Here is a 21,399-nt window from a genome sequence, read left to right as displayed (position 1 = left end):
GCTTTTATGAGTACCCATCAAATAACAGTTTATCACTGGTTGAAGCAGAGTTTGAAATAGGCTAAAGCTAACAGTTATTAATTCCACTAATTCTTACTGAGCACCTCCTATGTGCCAGGCATTGTTCTAAATGATAGGAAAATCCCGGTGAACACTGTAGATACAAAATTAAACCAAAAACTCTATAAACCTCAATAAGCAAAAAATGTAGGCCAGCGAGAAAAGGCTTAAAAGAGAGAGAGAGAGTCACATGGACATTTAGATCAGAGAGAAAGAAGTATTACAGGCAGAAGTCACAATAACTGCCAAGCTCTGGTGTCTGGCTTGACTGAGGAAGAGCAAGACAGTCCCTGGTTGGAGCAGAAAGATCAGGAGAAGAGGGAGATGGAGCTGGTTAGAGAGCAATCAAAGGAGAGGGGTGAGTAAATCATACATGGCTTTGAATAGCCCATAGAATGATTCTTTTCCCCATTTTAAAATTGAGGTATAATATATATAAAATAAAACACATCCCACTAAATGTACAGTTCTGTGAGTTTTGATAAATGCATATATTTACATAACCATCATCATCAATCAAGATAAAGAACAGTTCTGTCACCTCCCCTCCTGCCCCCTACATACAATTCTCTCATTCCTAGACCCTGGCAACTTCCGATCTGTTTTCGGTCCCCAGTTTTACCTTTTCTAGAATGTTATATAAATATAGTCATAAATATCATATAAATGGCTTCCTTCATTTAGTGTATTGCATTTGAAATTCATTCATGTTGTCAACTACATCAGTAGTTCATTCTTATTCACTGATAAGTGGTATTCCATTGTATAGATACAACAGTTTGATTACTCCTTCTCCAGCTAGGCAGATACTTGAGTTGTTTCCAGTTTTTGGTGACTACAAATAAGCAACTATAAACATTTGTGCACAGATTTTTGTGTGAACCTAAATTTTACTGTTAACTTTCATTTCACCTGTGTAAATACCTAGGAGTCTGACTGCTGGGTTATATGGTATGTGTATGTTTAACTTTAAAATGAAGTGCCAAATTATTTTCCAAAATAGATGTGCTATCATTAATGACTGTCCTCATTAATATATAAGAGTTCTAGTTGTTCTTCATCTTTGCCAGTAGCTTTTTCTTTCAAAAAGCCATCTAATTGGTGTGTACCTGCTGTGGTTTTAATTTGCATTTCCCTAATGATTAATAATGTTGAGCATCTTTTCACATGCTTATTTGCCCTTGTGTATATCTTCTTCAATGAAGTGTCTGTTTAAATATTTTGCCCATTAAAAAATTTGGGTTATCTGTTTTATTATTGAATGTTAACAGTTCATTATGTATTCTGGACAGTAGATACATGATTTTCACAGTCAGTCTGTGGATTGTCTTTTCAATTTTTTAACAGTGTCTTTTGAAAAGTAGAAGTTATTAATTTTGATTTAGGGTAGTTTAGATACTTGTTATTTATTGAATTATGCTTTTGGTGTCAGATCTACAAAATCTTGCCTTAACTCAAGATCATGAAGATTTTCTTTTTCTTTTTCTTTTTTTAAAAGATTTTATTTATTTATTTGACAGACGAGATCACAAGTAGGCAGAGAGGCAGGAGCAGAGAGAGAGGAGGAAGCAGGCTCCCTGCGGAGCAGAGAGCCCGATGCGGGGCTCGATCCCAGGACCCTGGGATCATGACCTGAGCCGAAGGCAGAGGCTTTAACCCACTGAGCCACCCAGGTGCCCCTCATGAAGATTTTCTATGTTTTCTTCTAGGACTTTAATAGTTTTAGGTCTATGGTCCATTTTGAGTTAGATTTTGCATACGATGCAAGAAATGGACTGGGAGATTTTTACTTTAATTGTTTTGTACTTCTACATTTTTAAAATATGAATATTCAATGGTTGCAGCAGTATTTGTTGAAAGGATTATCCTTTTTTCATCAAACTGCCTTTGTACCTTTCTTGAAATCAATTGATCATATGTGTGAGTCTATTTCCGGACTATTCTGTCTCATTAAACTATGGGTCTATCCTTTTGCCAGTTCCCACACTGTCTTGGATATATTGTCTTGAACTCTGGTAGTAGTCTTCCAACCTTGTTCTTTTTCAAAATTGTTTTGGCTTTTCTAGTTCTATTGCCTTTTCATATCAATTTTAGAATCACTTTGTCCATTTCTTTTTTGAATTTAAATTCAACAGCTAACATATAGCAATATATAGTATATCATTAGTTTTTGATGTAGTATTCAATGATTTATTAGTTGCATATAATACCCAGTGCTCATCACATCACATGCCCTCTCTAATGCTCATCATTTCTTTTTAAAAAATCCTACAGATGTTGATTAAAATCATTGCAAAGATTTTACCTTTTATTTTGATATGAAGTTATTGTGGGTTTTTGAAGTGACATGATGTGCCAGTTGTTTTTAAAAAGGATTTACTAAAGGACATAGAGGGAAGGCAAAAATGGAGGCAAAAATGGAGGCATCGAGTCAAGCTGGGAGACTACTAAAGCAACCCAGGTAAGAGTTAATGGTGGCTTCCATGAGAGTGGTAATGGTGGAGTTAGTCAGTAGCATCTGAGTTGTGCATATATTTTGAAGGTAGAACTAATAGGATTTGCCCATTAAATATGGATATGAAAGAAAGAAGTCAAGGATAATTCCAAGGTTTTTGGTTCAAACAACTAGAAGATTTTCCACTTACTAAGATAGGGAAGACTGCTGGAGGAGCAAGTTTGGGTGGGGAGGGTAAGATCAGTTGTTCAACTTAAGACATGTTAAGTTTTGTGCTGTCTATCAGACATTTAAGTGGAGATGAAGAGCTAGCAATTAGATAGTCAAGTCTGGAGTTCAGGGAAAGGGAGGAGCTGGAAATATAAATTCGGAAGCCCAATGTACAGACCTTATTTAAAGTCATGATACTGAAGTGATCATCAAAGGAGCAGAATAGATCCTATATGAGAACTATTGGTCTGACCCAATTCTACAACCATTCTCTACTCCTGACAACCAATCATCTATCTAGAGAGTATGGATTGCTTATAACAAATAGCCTCACTGCTGAATACAGGAAATCAAGGCAAATAGTCATAACCAAAATTCAGATATATGACTTTTGGTCTGCTTCTGGGATATGAAGAACAGTTCGTAGGTTGGTACTGGATACCATGAAACTAGAATATCTAGTACTGTTTTAATGGTTTATGTAAACAACAAAAGAATATTCCAAATTGAAACTATCTAAGAAATTTTGGATATATGGTCTTTATAGTTATAATAAGGTATATTCATGTATTGAATAACCTACCTTATTATGTTGTTGTAGAGATTCAATAAGATAATGTCTGTAAAGTGCTCAGCACAGAGTTTAGCACAGATTAATTGTTTAATAGCTAGGAATGGTGATGATGATGATGACAGGGATGATTACCTTTATGGCTCATGTAGTGGTGTTATCTGGTGTGACATGAAGCCACTTATATAATATAAAAACACAAATTATAAGGAGCAGTTTTTCACTTTAATAATCTATTCATGTTCCCACCTTCATCTTCATCTGGGATAACAGGTAGAAAGAATGCCAGTGGGAGTTCTGATTCTGCTTTTACCAGGCAAATGTTAGGTAAGAATTTTAAAATAGGATTTTTAATCCTGCTGTGATGATTTCTTCATCTGTAAGACAGTGATGATACTATCTCAAGTGAGTTTTATAGGATGGCTATGAAGATTAAATCAGAAAACTAAAGGGAAGTACCAAGGCTTATAATTCCACGCTCTTTTTTCTCTCATTTAATGGTATTTTAAAATTATTTAGCATTATCTATTTGAGGAGGCACCAAAAGAAAACTTTTTCCAGATAGGCAAACATGTAACCTTCTTCTTTTCTTTTTGAGGGAACCAGTAACAAAAGGGAATAGCTTTGTGCCTATTCTCTCTCACCCATAAGTCCCTAAAACTTGGCCTTTTTAACATTATCTAATTATTACACAGGGTTCTCAATTGGCCATTTGTTATTCCCTAAAGAAACCTTGTACCTGGGATGCCTGGGTGGCTCGGTGGGTCAAAGCCTCTGCCTTCGGCTCAAGCTGAGATCTTGGGGTCCTGGGAGCGAGCCCTGCGTCGGGCTCTCTGCTTGGCGGGGAGCCTGCTTCCCTTCCTCTCTCTCTGCCTGCCTCTCTGCCTACTTGTGATCTCTGTCAAATGAATAAATAAAATCTTGAAAGAAAAAAAAAAAGAAACCTTGTACATTTCTCTTTTTATTCATATTACCCAGCCCATGCCTACCCTTTCCCATACATTCAACCATCTGTTTACTCATGACTCCATCCAAAATGTTCTTATACTTCATCTTTAACCATAAAAGTTGCATCAGTCTTTTAAAGCCTCTTCCCTCTGTGAATTTCTTGTTGCCTTCCTCATCAGAGATCATCCTCACCCAAATATTTTCAACACTCTGTGCTATCTTAATGGTTTTTATGACATATAGTATCTTTTCCTATAGATATTTTGTATTCATCTACCCTCCTGTATTAGACAGTGACCTCCCTGAGGGCGGGGCTATGTCGCATACAATATAGTAGCCATAGCACCTGATTTAGTGATTTGCACATAGAAAGAGGTTAACAAATATTTGCAAATACTGACTGATTAAAAGACTTGGGAGTCAAAAATCTTAGCTGAAACCTGTACTTACTAAAAATTTGGTGGCAAAAAACAATTTCAAGAAAGAATATGTAGTTCATGTATTTCTCTAGTTATTATAAAATCTATCCTTTAACCTGGACTACCAAAAAATATATTATTTGGGTCTTTGCAGAGATGCTTTTACTAAATTGTTCTCTGGCCTTAGGACTTTGAATTATATAAAACTATAAGCTGTTATACATGACGTGCTTTTGCTATTACAGCTATTAAATATCCTTGGGGATAGTATTTACCATATTGCACAATTTCCTCTTGAGGGGGAACCCAACCATAGGAAACATTGCTTGAAGGTCTCAGTGCTTGAAAAATCTCACCTTTTGAGGGACTGGCCTTTTTCTGATGTTACAGACAGTGAAACTTATAGACAATTATTTTAGTCCAAGAGAAGCATAGAACAAATTTTGTGGTCCATCTTGAGCAAATGTACAGAATCCTATACATGCATTTGGTGGGTGTGCTGGATTGTATGTTGTCAAAATGTTAATCTTACTTTTGGTTTTATTTTCCTTTATCTGATTATTCTATCTTTTCTTTCTTTTTTAATCCATCTGAATTGCACATCTTCATGCAAATTACTTGAAACTCATTTTGGAAAGAACAAGTAAATAAATAAATTAGTAAGATACAGGAGTTTTTTAATCCTTTGTTTTTCCTTCAGAATAGTTTTTTTTTTTTTTTTTTTTTTTTGACAGACAGATCACAAGTAGGCAGAGAGGCAGGCAGAGAGAGACAGGAGGAGGAGGCAGGCTCCCTGCTGAGCAGAGAGCCTGATGCGGGACCTGAGATCATGACCTGAGCTGAAGGCAGAGGCTTTAACCACTGAGCCACCCAGGCGCCCCCAGAATAGTTTTAAAGTCTCTCCTTATCAAAGTGAAGGACCAGATCAAAATGTCTTCCTAAATTTACTGATTTCACTACAACAGTTACCACACAGCAAAAACCAACCACTAAGGAATTTCCCTGTAACCAAGGTGATCTGACTACTCAATACTTCATCTTTCCAAAGGACTTTGAAATACTAGAGATAATTAAGATAATAAAACCATTCTTGTTTCTCAATAGAATTATATGGGTTAGGATTTCTGGTTAGAAGGAGAGGCAGTATTACTGTGAAAAGTCAGGTGACCAGACTTCTAGTCCAGATTATGTGTCCAACCAGTTTGGTGACCATAGGCAAACTGTATAATCTTTCTGAGTCTCAGTTTCTTCAGAGGTTGCATAATACCAGCTTTCCCAAAGAACTGTTTGTTGTACATGAGTGTGCAGAGATATGTTAATTGGTGCTCCATGAAAAAAAGGGTCAAATAAGTTTGGATAAGACTTAATTAAATCAAGATACACAGAAGATAAATAGTTTCTTAATGATGGGATTTATAAGAGTCTTTAATTGTGACTCTCCGGGGGAGTGTGGGTAGAAAAAATATGGAGCACTACCTGAACTTGGTTTTCTTTGGGAGCACATCAGTAGATAAGTGCAATAATGACTAATTGCAAAACCCAAATTTTCTCCCCCTCGCTCTGTGCCCCACGCTCTCACATGTTTACAGCTGGAACATATATATTGAGGTATGCTAAAGGATGTTTATGGGGTCTTCTATGAGAAGACAGGCTTTATCTATACTGGGAAAGAGAAAAAATTTTAGCCCAGGGTAAATAAGGTAAATCATCAGAAGAAAGTACATGTACTATCAAGCTCTAGATCCAGAACATGCAGTTAATTGTGCATACCTTACATTTATCAAGTATGTGGTTGAAGACACACTATTGAGAGAGAGCATGTGCATTGTAAAAGAGCAAGAAAGAACGAGAGTCCTAAATTTTTAAACTATTTCTTGAAATAACCTAAAAGCATAGTGACAAAACTGTCTCAACTTTTTTGAAACTCTGCAAACATGATTCCTATAGACACAAACAGTGATTATGACCTTGTACTGGAACAGAGTTAGTAAAACATGTGGTTTGGACTCATAAAGACCTAGGTAAGAATCTCAGCTGTTTTTCCATTTCTATGTGTGACTTCTCAATGACCTTCAGTTTTCTCACCTGCAGTCTCTAACCTTGTAGCTTGTTTTAATGGTCAATGACTAAGCGTATGTAAAGAGGCTAGAAAAGTACTTGACACATAGAAGATGCTCAATAAAATGTTTTCTACCTTCCATTATTGAGGGTCCTCAGTGTACAGAGGCTAGGGTCTGTCAGGAATAGTATCTTGTATTTATGTGATAGACACTCAATAATGTGTCTGAATATGCATAAACTTTGATTTCCAAACCATGAAATATTACACATCTTTCAAGACCTGGCTCAAATGTCACTTCTTCTATATATGATCTGTTTCTCAAAGCTTCACAGATTTTACTTTGCCAGTGAACTCTCTAAGTATTTTGCTTTTACTTCTATGTTATTTGGCACAGTTTTTCTTGATCTGCTATTACTTGTAGACATGTCATATCTTCTTTATAAGATGCAATCGCTTCTTGTAGGCAGAAACTGTTTTATTATTTCCTGTTTCTCTTCCAGTGCTTAGCATAGTTCTTGTTCAAAAACATCCTCTGACCAGGAATGATGACTAACGGAGTTTTCCTCAGCTCAAGTTAAGGCCCTTCAGGCCTTTCCATCACTTGTTAGATGGCTTTCTCTTTTTATGAGTAAATCTTGCTATTAATCCCATATCTAGAAAAAGTTCTAAAAGTCCTTTTTTGTGAAACCATCCTAGGAAGCTAGTCAACACTCCTTTTCTTTGTTCACGTTGCACTTTAGATAAATCTCTATTACAACTTTTACACATAGTTTTGTAATTTTTTTTTTTAAGATTTTATTTATTTATTTGACAGAGATGGGGAGGGAACACAAGAGCAGGGGGAGTGGGAGAGGGAAAAGCAGGCTGCCTGCTGAGCACAGAGCCTGATGCAGGGCTGGATCCCAGGATCCTGGGATCATGACCTGAGATGAAGGCTTAACCACTGAGCCACCCAGGCACCCCTGTAATTCTATTTTTACAAGACTATGAACTCTTGGTGGGGACAACACACGTCTGTAGCCCAACCCCCTAAAAGATTTTGGGATGTAGTAAGTATTCAAAAAAACCATGCTGAATGGATTCCCCATATATAGGGGCCCAGTGCAAGATGTCATGGAAGTAACTCATGGTGTTTTTTGGTGGGGAAAATACAGTCTTTGTATTCTCGGGATGAAACAATATCCAGGAAGGATGAGAGCATTGGTCATGCAAGAAAAGGGAAAAGGAATTGAAAAGAACAGAAAACAATGAATCTAGTACAAGGTCAAGCTTTCTAAGAGTTCCACACAACAAGAGCAGGAATGATTCCTTTAAGGAAAGCTTAGGTTTTCCATACTAAAATGAATCTGGAAAAAGTGGAAAGAAGTCATGAGAAATATTAACAGCCTCAATATCGACTGTAGTGGAAATAAACCTAGCTTATGAATAACGTTACTTGAAATTAATGCCCTACCTCACGTTCCTCTTCTTGTTCTTTGCGAATCTGCTCCAAACGAAACTGTTCTGCCATCTCCCTCTCATGAGCTTCCCTCTGTCAATAAAAGAGAAAGGGAGCCAGCACTCAATAAACACTGGTTTACTTATAAAGGAGAAAGGGGGTAAAAAAAAGAGCTCATTCCCAGCACTGTGATACTAAAAAGTGTTTTTTTTCTGGAACAAGAATGGAAAGGGAATGTTGCGTACCCACACAAACACCTGGGTACCTCTGGGTAGCACGGCAGTCAAGATCCATCAGAAGATCTTTCACTGGTCTTCCTTTTTGGTCTTTTCTGCTACTTCTCCTGTACCCAAGTGTCAAGCTCTAGTCACATCAGCTTCCATCACACACCCATGCTTTCTGGCTCCTTGCTGTTAGCATATATCACCTCTTATCTCCTACCCCTTTTCTCTATTTAGTACACATTAATACAATCTCTTCCATGAAACCCTCCCTTAACAGATTCCTACTTATTAGCTCTCCAAAAAAGCTGGAACAGACTTTCCACTGAAACTCCTGTTCACTAATCTCCCACAGAACTCAGGGCTTCCCTTACAACTTCTAGAATCCTTGCATAAGTATTATAGCTAACTGTGTTCTTAAGTTAATCTATTCTACACCACATTGTGAGTTTTCTTTTGGGGGCAGAAACTGTGGCTTATTCATTTTTCCCTCCTTCAATGCACAGTAGAGGAGCAGGTACTCAAGAAATATTAAATCAGTAGTTCTCAATGTTCTCAACCTTGACTACACCACAGAAATCACCTGAAGAGCTTTTAAAACACTGCTAGGTTTTTACCATAGGCGGATTAAAAAACAAGGAAATTAATATTAGGCCCATTTTTGTTTTCATATTCATGATTCTTAAAAAACTTTGTGTTGTCAAAATGAACCATGCTTTACGAACCAAGGGTAAAATTATATTCTGTTAACTGAATCTAGCTTTCTCTGTTGTAAACCTAACACTCTTAGGGATCAAAGTGATAGAAGGACTGGCTGGCACTTAAATAATAAAAGACTGTTTAGGATTGTGTTCTTTATCTTAGAAGTCCTTTGACCAAACCTACCTTTGCTCTGTCAGCCTCAAGTGAAAGGCGATAGGCCTCATCTTGCTCTCTCTTCACATTTTCTCTGGCTTCACGTTCGTCCTTAAAGGAAAAGATTCAAATGTGTTTTATTATATCACTTTTTTAATAGAAGAAAACAATGATAATCCCCTTGTCTTACTCTTGTGTGAATTAGAATGAAATAAGGTACTTCTAAAGTATATAGGTTAGAAATAAGCAAACAAACAAGAACAGTATCACAGTAGATAGTGAAATAAGAATGTCTGGAGCCAGCTCTACCATGTGTAAACTGTGTGACTTTGGGCAAGTCATTTAACCTCTCCGGATCTCAGTTTCTTCAACTGTAAAATAGAAATAGCATTTGTTTCATAGGGTTGTTGTGAGAATTAATTAATGCAATAATATATACACGGTCTTGCAAAGCATGTGACAGTTCATTTTCACCATGATTAGTTCCCTTCCTCTTTTATCCTGATTTTTCTGAGATAAGCTTAGAGCCTGTCACCACTGGGGCAAAGGACTGGGAGAGAGTAAAGGACTAGAAAGTAATGGCTGGCATAAGAGTCTGAAAGCAAAATACCCTGGTTGACTACAGTCCACATCATATCACTAAAGTCTGGTTACTGAACTAAGTAACTAACTGCTAAGTCATCCACATTTCATGAGCAGTTATTCAAGTTGAAGATCTTTTAAGACATTTTTAGCTTCTGAAGAAATTGTGCCATCCACCTACATTTAAATCGTTACTTCATATGAAATTAAGAGTTCATTCAACTACCAGAATTTCTCATTTGTTAAATTCTGAGGTATAGCCAATACATGTGTACTTAAATTAATAAATACCCACACCTGTTGACATTAGAATATAGGTTTCCTTTTGGGCCATTTTGTGTAATAGCTGAGCGAATCATATAAAGTCACCAATATTTGACTATTTTTGACCTCTAAAAATGAAAATTTCATATGGCTTAACCTAATACTTTCTAAGTTTTTGGATCCCCAATTCAATATATACTTAGGTGCTCTCACTGATAATCCCTATTCAAGACTGGGCTTCTCTCTGAAGTTTCAATCTCTTTTTAGTTGCAATGAGTCATCTAATTCCAAAATCTATGATATAAATAGTAACATTTCATTGATTCCCAATCTTTGAAATAAAAAATTTGGAAGAATTATAAGTTGCTGGCCGAAAGGTAACTGCTATACTGTCTATGATGAAAGGGTATGCTATATGAATTATATGGTGGAACACAATATCAGGAACAATATTTAACCACCTGAGAGACCACTCAGGCTGCAAAGCTTTCAAGGATAATTTACATGTCGTATAATATTACACATGAATAAAAATGGGTTTTAAAAACTTCTACTTGGAGACTTGCATGAAGCCATTAGTATTTATATTTTAGAGAAATAGAAGCATATACCTTTAAATATATTTTCACTAATTCCAGCTGGGTATTTCCCACTTTGGTATATACATTAAGTTTTACTATGACCAGATACAATCAGCATGATAAGACATATTTTGTGCATTTCTATTTATATTAGCATTTGCTTAATTCATTACTCTGAATTCTTTCTCCCACTCAATATCCAAGTTTGTACACAGTGGCCACTTAACAGTTCGTTTGGCCATGGTTGATCTATATTTGATATACAATGTCTTTATTTTTTAAGTCACTGAGGAGAGGTAATGGGGGGGATTAGCAGGTCTGTGTTTAAGTCCAATCCCTGCCAGTAGCAAGCTGTGTGTTCTTGGATAAATAATGTCTCCCTTTTCAGTCATTTATTAAATTAAAGGATTGGATTTCTAAGGATTTTATGCCTCTGTGGACAAGTCTATCTTTCTAAATTCAGAAATCCCTAATATAATCAGTATAACCTATGGGAGTAATTTTATCTTTCTGTATTTCAAATGGAGAAATACTTAGGATGTCTAAAATTTTAATTTTACATTACTTTCTTGACCCTATCCCTCCAAATTAGTTTAGGTTTCTTGTATAATATTCCGTACTTTCCCTTTAAAACATTTATCACAGTTGCAATTAATTAATTATCATATAATCATTTACTTAATGTGAGATTCTCCCATGACACTGTAAGCATCATAAAGACAGGGACCTTGTCTATATTATACACCTCTATATTCCAAGTGTTTCACACATTGCCTAGTTTTGGGGAGGTGTTAAATAAGCATTTGTTGAATAAATAAATTGTCTTTCCAGGCATAAAATATTTATTGTCTGCAGTAGAAATTAAGGAGGAAGAAGACAGCTCATCCACAAAGCAGCCCCATCTGAGTCAATGAAATCGACTGGCTGGTCAGAAATGACACATTATGACACTATGTACACACAACAAAGGGACCTTCTAAAAGCCACCACAGCTGGAAACCCTTTGAACATAAGTATAGTTGATAATAAAAGCATTCTAAGTAAACAGCTCTGTTTTAAAACAGACTGTTGCAGATATGAAAGGCCATTAAATCCAGGGATCTCTGCCACAAAATGTGGCACCTGTTGTGAGAGACTTCCTGAAGCAGCTAACTTGCTTCCTTCCTTCCCCATCTCTCCCCTTTAATATTAGGCATCACACTAGCACTGAGGATACAGAGACAGACCACAGTTTGCTAAGGGAAGACATGGATACTCATGCTTGGATCACCTTCATCATTATTTTTTGGAGCCTACTAACTTATTGGGAAGAGTTCAGTGTTCAAATTTTGCATTATTTTCCTTTTGTTCCTTAAATAATGTCACTCTCTTTCTACCTGAAATAGTTCCTGCTCCATCATCTCTGTCATTAAAAATCCTACCAGCTTTTCATACAGTTTTAGAAATATAAGAGACTGACATGTACAAAAGAGCTACTATAAAGATGAAGAAACTGAAATCATAGGAGGATAAAGGATTTATACATAACTACCAATTAAGTGGCAGAGCTTAGACTTGAATACAGGTCTCCTGACAGTTTCTTCTCCCCTCCCGGCTGCAATCCAATGCTCTTTTCTCTGCTCACAGCTCTCCCTGATTATCGCAAATAGAAGGGCTAGCTCAGGCATGTGGCGCAGGATGAATTTTTCTAAACTTATTATGGTCAGAGCTACTTATGTGTTTGGTAGTTGCTTGTGAACGGCTATCATTTCTTCTTTTCTGTCTTGTCAATTTTATATTTGTTTTTCTAACTGTCCTGTTTACTGTCATCTCCAATCTGGGGACTTACAGAACACTGTTTAGGCATCTCCCCCACATTATTCTATACAATTAAATTTTTAAAAAGAAAATGGGGAGATGGGGAGGAGAAGGGACTTGGGGGAAATTGGAGGGGGAGATGAACCATGAGAGACTGTGGACTCTGAGGAACTAACTGAAGGTTTTAGAGGGGAGGGGGCTGGGGGATGGGTGAGCCTGGTGGTGGGTATTGTGGAGGGCACGTATTGCATGGAGCACTGGGTGTGGTACATAAACAATGAATTCTGTAACACTGAAAAAAAATTAAAAAAAAAAATTAAAAAAAAAAAAAGAAAATTCCAGGTGTTGTGGTTTACATTTCATGTACAAACTTGTTCTCAGAGTCTATAGATGTACCTCTTGGAACTTCTCCTGCATCCTACAAATATAGTCCTTGTGGAGTATCCCCTTGCTTAAATCTGAGTGTACAAATTAGACAAAGTGACTAGAAATACATGTATGTTTTGTGGAAGTAGAAAGCTGGATAATCAGGTTCAGGAATAGACCTGGGGTGCTGCTTGGGCTGTGGCTTGGGTTATTTGGCATCAAAATACTCCTCACCACACCAAAATGTGAAGCTGGATTGCTCAGAATGAAGTGAACAGCCTCCATTGGAGCCTTTCATTTACTCTCATACTGCTTTGTGCTACACTCACATTTATATATTTGTCTCACTGTTCCCTACCTGGGCTGTGAGTTGAGGGAAAAGAATCCATTTGATATGTCTTTCTATTCCCTATGGCATCTAGGATACCATCTTACATATGGCAAGCATAAATACATTTTTGTTAGATGAATGAATGGAATTTTCAGTGCTCAACAGGTATATCCCTGAAGTTGTGGAGCCTCTAAGTAGTCAAACTAGTAATGTTTATCCACACATATTTCTTACCTGAGTATTATAATGACTTGTTAAGAAGTGCAAAAATTAGGGGCACGTGGGTGGCTCAGTGGGTTAAAGCCTCTGCCTTCGGCTCAGATCATGATCCCAGGGTCCTGGGATCAAGCCTCACATTGGGCTCTCTGCTCAGCAGGGAGCCTGCTCCGCCCCCCTCTCTCTGCTTCCCTCCCCGCTCTGCCTACTTGTGATCTCTCTCTCTATCAAATAAATAAATAAAATTTTTTTTAAAAAAGTGCAAAAATTAGAATTCAAACCTAGTCTTTGTCACCCCAAAGCCTATGTTTTCTTCCCACTGTGACATAATAGGTGGCTCAGTATAGTTCTTCATCTGAGACAGTAGCCATTGAGTCAGATTTTCCTACAACCTATTAAAAATAATGAAAATATTTTGACCTGTCAAATAGTTCCTAAATGAGCAGCTTAACAAGAAATGGAATTTAGCTGTAACTTGTTACTCCTTGGTAGTGTTTAAAATTAGTAATCTTCAGTTAATATCCAAAGACTAATGCAGAATGCTGAATTATCAAACTGAAGAAGGTGACAGTGGTTAGGTTTGTTTCAGATACTTACCAAATACATACACAAATATGCACATACATATATACACATATGGTATTTATCTGTTCTTCTTGAATGCCCATGTCAGAATGTACACCTTTCTCTTTGCCCTGATAAGTATCCCTGGTAAGCAGGGAAATGGCCCTGATATGTATCCCTGAAGAGGTATGGACCAAGATAACTTGAAATTCTCTAAATATAAATACTTAGAGATAGGTAAAATATAACAAAGATGTTTAAAAAGTATTACTCAGCATGTGAGAAAGAAAGAAGCAAAGAAAGAGAAATACCTGGGTACCAGAAATAAAGAGGAAACCGAAAAATTAGAGCTGTAAATGAGGAGGCAATATGGAATCTGACAAGATAGATTACCCATGTTGGAAATCTAGAGGCCCAATTGAAATCAAAAGACTATTCTGGACTGAAGAAAGGTAGGGATAACTTAACTAGAAAGTTATCTATGGGATAACTTTTGGCAGTATAGTATAAGTGTAATTGGAGTCTGGGAAGAGGGTGCAGGGGAAGAGGGAGAGAAAGCTTATTTTAAGAAATGATGGTCAAAAGTATTCTGAATTTGATAAAAACTAAAATGCCACAGATCTAAGAATCTAAATGAGCCCCAGGTTAAAACAAAACAAAACAAAACAAAACATAAAGAAGGCTACATCCATAATCAAACTGCATAAAATTAATTATAAAAAGAAAAATCCTGAAACCACAGAAAAGACATAATATGTATAGGGGAATAAATTAAGAATGAAAGTGACTTCTCAGAAACAGTGCAAGTGATAACAGAATGGAGCAACATCTTTAAAGCAATGAAAGAAAACAATGTATCAACTAAGAATTCTATACTCAGTAAAAATATCTTTGAATTGAAAATGAAATAAAAAGACTTTTTCAGATGTACAAAGGGCATGTGTAAAAGTTAAAGAAAGCCCTTCACGTAGAAAGAAAATAATACCAACCAGACGGAAATCTGGATCTACACAAAAATTTAAATCTCTTTAAGAAACAACTAGGTATAACAATGGTATTTTTTAAAGAAAAAGAACCCATTCTAAAATTCGTATGGAGACTCAAAGGACTCCAAATAGCCAAAACAATCTTAAAAAGTAACAAAGTTGAAGGAGTCATATTTCCTGATTACCAAACTTACTATAAAGCTACAGTAATAAAAACATTGTAGTAATTTATCCATTTTTATATACAATGGAATATTAGTCATGCAAAAGAATGAGATATTGCCATCTGCAACAATATGGATGGATCATATGGATGGCATGTTGCTAAGTGAAATATGTTAGACAGAGAGAAGACAAATACTATAGGATTTCACTCATAGGTGGTATCTAAAAAAAAAACAAAGAAACAAAAAAAAAAACAAACAAGAGACAAAAAAACAGACTGCTAATAGGGAGGTAGGTTGGTAAGATGGGTGAAATAAAGGGGATTAAGAATATACTTACTATGAATTAAAAATAGAGCTTCTCTATGACCCTGCAATTGCACTACTGGGTATTTACCCCAAAGATACAGATGTAGTGAAAAGAAGGGCCATCTATAGCAGCACGGTCGCCAAACTGTGGAAAGAACCAAGATGTACTTCAACGGACGAATGGATACGGAAGATATGGTCCATATACACTATGGAGTATTATGCCTCCATCATAAAGGATGAATACCCAACTTTTGTATCAACATGGATGGGACTGGAAGAGATTATGATGAGTGAAATAAGTCAAGCAGAGAGAGTCAATTATCATACGGTTTCATTTATTTGTGGAGCATAACAAATAACATGGAGGACATAGGGAGATGGAGAGGAGTAGGGAGTTGAGGGAAATTGGAAGGGCAGATGAACCATGAGAGACTATGGACTCTGAAAAACAATCTGAGGGTTTTGAAGGGGCCGGGGGTGGGAAGTTGGGGGAGCCAGGTGGTGAGTATTATGGAGGGCACGTATTGCATGGAGCACTGGGTGTGGTGCATAAACAATGAATTCTGTTATGCTGAAAAGAAATAAAAAAAAAAACTTAAAAAAAATTAAAAAAAAAATTAAATCCCTATTATATCCCTTAAAAAAAAAAAGAATATACTTACTATGATGAACACTTAGTAATGTATAGAATTACAGAATCATTATACTGTATACCTGAAACTAACATAACAATGCACGTGAATTATACTTCAATAATAATAATAATAATAATAATAAACCATTAGAGTACCAGCAGAAGGATAGATATTTATTTTTTTAAAGGATTTTATTTATTTATTAGAGTGAGAGAGAGAGAGAGAGAGAGAGAAAGCATGAGAGGAGAGAGGTCAGTGGGAGAAGCAGACTCCCTGCTGAGCAGAGAGCCTGATGCAGCACTCGATCCTGTGACTCCAGGATTATGACCTGAGCCGAAGGCAGTCACTTAACCAACTGAGGCACCCAGGTGCCCCAGGACAGATATTTAGACAAATGGAATAGAAAAGAGATCCCAGAAATAAACTCACATACATGATAAATTTATTTTTGACAAGAGTATCAACACCATTCAAAGGAGAAAGGACATCAATGAATCAATGAATGGTACTGGGTAAGCTACAAAAGAATGAACTTGGGCCCTTACTTTACATAATGTAAAAAAAAACTCAAAATGGATCAAAGACCTACAATTAAGAATTAAAACTATAAAACTTTTATGAGAAAATATAGGTGAAAGTCTTCATGACCTTCGATTAGGCAATGATTTCTTTAGTGTGACAATGAAAGCACAGACAATAAAAAGAAATAAGTAAGTTAGGCACCATCAAAATTAAAAACTTTTGTTCATTGAAAGACACTACTAAGGAAGTGAAAATGCAATTCACAGAGTGGAACAAAACATTTGTGTATTGTATATCTGATAAGAGTTTAATATCTAGAACTCCCACAAGTTAATGAAAACAAAAATGAACAATCTGATTAAAAAATGGGCAAAGGACTTGAAAAGACATTTATTGAAATAAGATATATAAATGGCCAATAATTACATGTTCATAGCAGCACTATTCACTCTAGTCACTTAAGTGTCTGTAATCAGATGAATGGATACACAAAATGTGGTATACAGACACAATGGAATATTATTCAGCCATAATGTAATGTTTCCATTTACATGAGTTACTTAGAGTAGGTAGATTCTTAGAACCGAAAGTAAATCAGAGAGTACTAGAAACTGAAGGGAGCAGAATGGAGAGTTACTGCTTATTAGACTGGCTAGATTATATCACTGGTGAAGAGAAGTGTTATGAACAGACATCCCTGCCTTTTTCCTGATTTAAGCAAAAAAACATTCAGCCTTTCAGCAGTAAATAAAATACTAGCTTGTAGGGTTTTTTTTTGTTTGTTTTAATTGATGTTCTTGGGACACCTGGGTGGCTCAGTAGGTTAAGCGTATGCCTTTGGCTCAGGTCATGATCCTGCATCAAGCTTCCTGCTCAGTGAGCCTGCTTCTCCCTCAGCCTGCCACTCCCCCTGCCTGTGCTCACTCACTCTCTCACTCTCGCTCTCTCTCTGACAAATAAATAAATAAAATATTAAAAAAATAATAAAAAAATAGATGTTCTTTATCAGGTTCTACTCTATTCCAATTTTACTGAAAGTTTGTATCAGGAATGGATTAGCTTTTGCCCAATACTTTTTCTACATCCATTGAGATAATCATATGGTGAATCACACTGATTGATTTTCATATCTAAGGCAAGAAAAGGAAATAAAAGACATCTAGAATAAAAAGGAAGATGTAAAACTCTATCACAAATAAAATGATTAGAGATATGGAAAATTACATAGATTCTACCAAAAAGCTATTAGAACCAATAAGTGATTTTGGTAAGGTTGCAAGATATAAAATTGATATACAATAAGCAACTGCATTTCAATATACTAGTAACAAATGATTAGAACTTACAATTTTAAAAATACCAAAATAGCATAAAATATTTGAAGTACTTAAGGATAAATTTGACAAAAAGATATACCCTGAAAATGACAAAATACTGCTGAGAGAAATTAGACTTAAATTAATGGAGAAATACATCATTTTCATGAATTAGAAGAGTCAATATTTTTATAGGTCAAGTTTCTTCAAATGATATACAAATTCAATGCAATTCTAATAGAAATACTGGCAGTATTTTTTGCAGAAATTAATAAACTAATTATAAAATTCATATGGCAATGCACAGGACCTAGAATAAGCCAAAATACCTATGAGAAGAAGAGAGTTAGAGGACTTACACTACTTGATTTCAAGACTTACTACAAAGCTGAAGTACTTGTGTATGGTATTCATATTAAGATAGACAAAAATAACCACTGGAATAAAATGGAGTCCAGACAGAGACCTACGCATATATGATCAACTGATTCTTGAATGCGAAGGCAGTTCAATGGAAAGGAGAGTCTTTGCAAAAAATAGTGGCAGAACTACTGGATATCCATGTCTCCCTCCACCCTTCTCCCCACCAAAGAACTTTAATCCATACTTCATACTGTATATAAAATGTAACTCGGATGGATCACAGACCTTAGTATAAAAATCTAAAGTTAGATTACAGATTAAAAATATAGGAAAAAATAGTGACCTTGAATTAGGCAAATATTTCTTAGCTATGACCCCAAAGCAGGACAGGTTTAAAAAAATCTAAACTGGACTTCACCAAAATTAAAAACTCTTGTTCTCCTACAGAAAGTTGAAAATGATAATGAAAATTAAGCCACAAACTGGGAGAAAAATCTTTGCAAATTACTTATCAAATAAAGAACTTGTATCTAAAACACATAAAGAACTCAAAATGCAAAAATAACAAATAATCCAATTTAAAAAGTTGGCAAAAATAAAGACATATGGACAGCAAGGAAGCACATGAAAAGCAGCTTGATCTCATTAATCACTAGGAAAATGCAAATTAAACACTCCTATATACCTATTAGAATGTCTTAAATTTAAAAAGATTAACCATACCTAGGGTTAACAAGGATGTATAGCACTGGAACTCTCTTGTGCACTCATGATAGGAGTGTAAAATGGTGCAACCACTTTGGAAAAAACTACAGCAGTTTCTTAAAAAATTAAGCATATACTTACTATATAATCTAGCCATTTTAAACTTTGGTGATTACCCAAGACAAATGAGAGCACATATAAAAACTTGTATACAACTGTTCATAGCAGCTTTATTTGTAATAGTCTTAAAGTAGGAAAAAATCCAAGTGTCTGCCAACAGGTAAATGGATAAAAAAGTATGAAAAAATACAAACAGTACTGAAAGCAGCAGTAGGTGCTTTCACTGAACCACTGCTTGTTCAGAGCAGACAATTACTGGAACCTCTGTCGTAACATAATGATTCCTCTTCATAGGATTTCAGAGTGTGGGAGGCAGTTACCTCGTAAACATAAATAGCCATCATATTACTCAGTGGCTCCTGGAGGGGAGACTTGTCCTATATATTAGTAGCCTATTTTAGGATCCAGAATAGCTAACAATGAATGAAGCATTAACAATGTTGGAATATTGTTATTTAGTATGGGTGAATATTCAAGCATTCTGTGTACGCGTGTGTGTGTATGTGTGTGAGAGATGAGGTAATCACGAAGAAAAATATAGTGTATTTAAGCTATTTTGTTGTTTAAAAACTTGTCTTAAAAAAGGCATTTATGCAAAATTTTAAAGTGCAATTGTTAAATTATTCTGAAAGGTAGCATTGTTAATATTTCTGAATGGTCATTGCACAACATTTTGAATACACTGAATGACATATATCATAGTAATTAACTATGTTATTTAAATTCTACTTACATTAAAAAATTATTAGAACTAAAAAAATAGTAAAATTTCTGTATATACGTATAGTAGAATATTACTAACCAATTAAATAAATGTTTAGAATGAATTATTGATACATACAACAACATGGATGAGTCTCAAATAATTAGGCTAAGTGAAAGAAACCACATTAAAGAGTATATACTGTATGATACAGTTTTTTATAAAATTTGAGAAGATTCAAACAAATCTATAGTAACAGAAAGATCAGTAGTTGCATGGGACTTGGAAGGTTGGCAGGTAAATGCAGGAGGAAGTGACTGTAAAGGTATATGAGGAAACTTTTGAGAGTGAAGGATATGAATAGGTTTACTATTTTGATTGTAGTAAGAGTTTCATAAGTATAAATATGTCAGAAACTTTCAGATTATATACTTTTTATAGGTTCAGTTTATTATGTATTAATCATACTCCAATATAGCTTTAGAAAATAAATGATTAATAATACTAAAAAATTAATGAATGGATTAAACAGCAGCTCAGACACAGGTGAAGAGAGGATTAATCAAATGGAAGTAATGTGAGAAAACCAAAACTGCAACACAGAGAGATACAGAGAAATAAAATATAATAGAGAAGGTAAGAGACACAGAGGATATAATCAGGGTGTCTAATGTGCATCTGCTCGGAATTCTAGAAGAGGGTAATATAGAGAAGGGAGCAATACTCAAAGAGATAACGTTTTTGAATTTTCTAGTATGAAATAATATCAAATGGGTAAGGACCATTTCAAATGGTAACCTCGAATTAGAAATTACTAATCTGAATAAACATATCAATTGGTTGAAGTCCCCATAGTCAAAGAGTGGGGCTTTGAATGCCACCTCACCTGAAAAACACCAGTTCTGATTCTCGATTCTGCTAATCCAATGATAAGACCATGAATGACTGGGCTGTAGTAACAGAAGTAGTAGTTAATACCTTGCCAATCAAAGTGTGGTTCAATGACAAGCAGCACAGAAAACAACTGGAAGCTTGTCAGAAATGCAGAATCTTGGGCCCCATCCCAGATTGATGAAAGCAGAACATAAATTTTAGTAAGATCTCCAGGTGATTCTAATGCTCAAAGAATGCAGGAGAATTATATACTTAGGTTTCCAGAAAAAGTGGAGGAATACTTTCTAACTCTAGACATATCTGAACAAATCACCTGTCTTAGAGGCTTACGTATAGATTTTTTTCTTGTGAACTACTTGTTATCTTGGCTTAGTTTCAGGCAATGACTCTGCTGAACATCTACTATAAATAATACACTGGGCCAGGTACTATGGGAAAGAGAATGATGTTACACCAGTCCATACATCAAGGAGTGTTTTTAATTTCATGTAAAAGGGTATTTTTGTTATTTTATTTTATTTTTAAGATTTTATTTATTTATTTGACAGAGACACAGCGGAAGAGGGCAAAACAAACAAGGGGAGTGGGAGAGGGAGAAGCAGGCTTTCTGCTGAGCAGGAAGCCCTAGATGGGGCTTGATCCGAGGATCCCAGGATCATGACCTGAGCTGAAGGCAGACACTTAATGACTAAGCCACCCAGGTGCCCTTTTTGTTGTTATATTAATAGAAATTCTGTGG

At 35.7% G+C, this 21,399-nt stretch overlaps 1 protein-coding gene across 1 annotated transcript in view; it reads right to left on the bottom strand.

The window, feature by feature from the left end:
• Window positions 1-21,399, bottom strand: part of FAF1 (Fas associated factor 1) — a 278,132-nt gene that overhangs the window by 47,586 nt on the left and 209,147 nt on the right. The window contains exons 11-12 of the mRNA XM_032846635.1: window positions 9,270-9,350; window positions 8,179-8,256 (exon numbers count right to left, since the gene is read on the bottom strand). Of these exons, the coding sequence (XP_032702526.1) occupies window positions 8,179-8,256; window positions 9,270-9,350 (159 nt within the window). The remainder of the gene's footprint in view (window positions 1-8,178; window positions 8,257-9,269; window positions 9,351-21,399) is intronic.

The sequence above is a fragment of the Lontra canadensis genome, unplaced genomic scaffold (assembly GCF_010015895.1).
Source record: "Lontra canadensis isolate GAN:19392208 unplaced genomic scaffold, GSC_riverotter_1.0 scaffold179, whole genome shotgun sequence".
NCBI classification, from domain to species: Eukaryota; Metazoa; Chordata; class Mammalia; order Carnivora; family Mustelidae; genus Lontra; species Lontra canadensis.
Note: the sequence above shows the minus strand (reverse complement) of the source record. Positions and strands in the feature narration are given on the sequence as shown.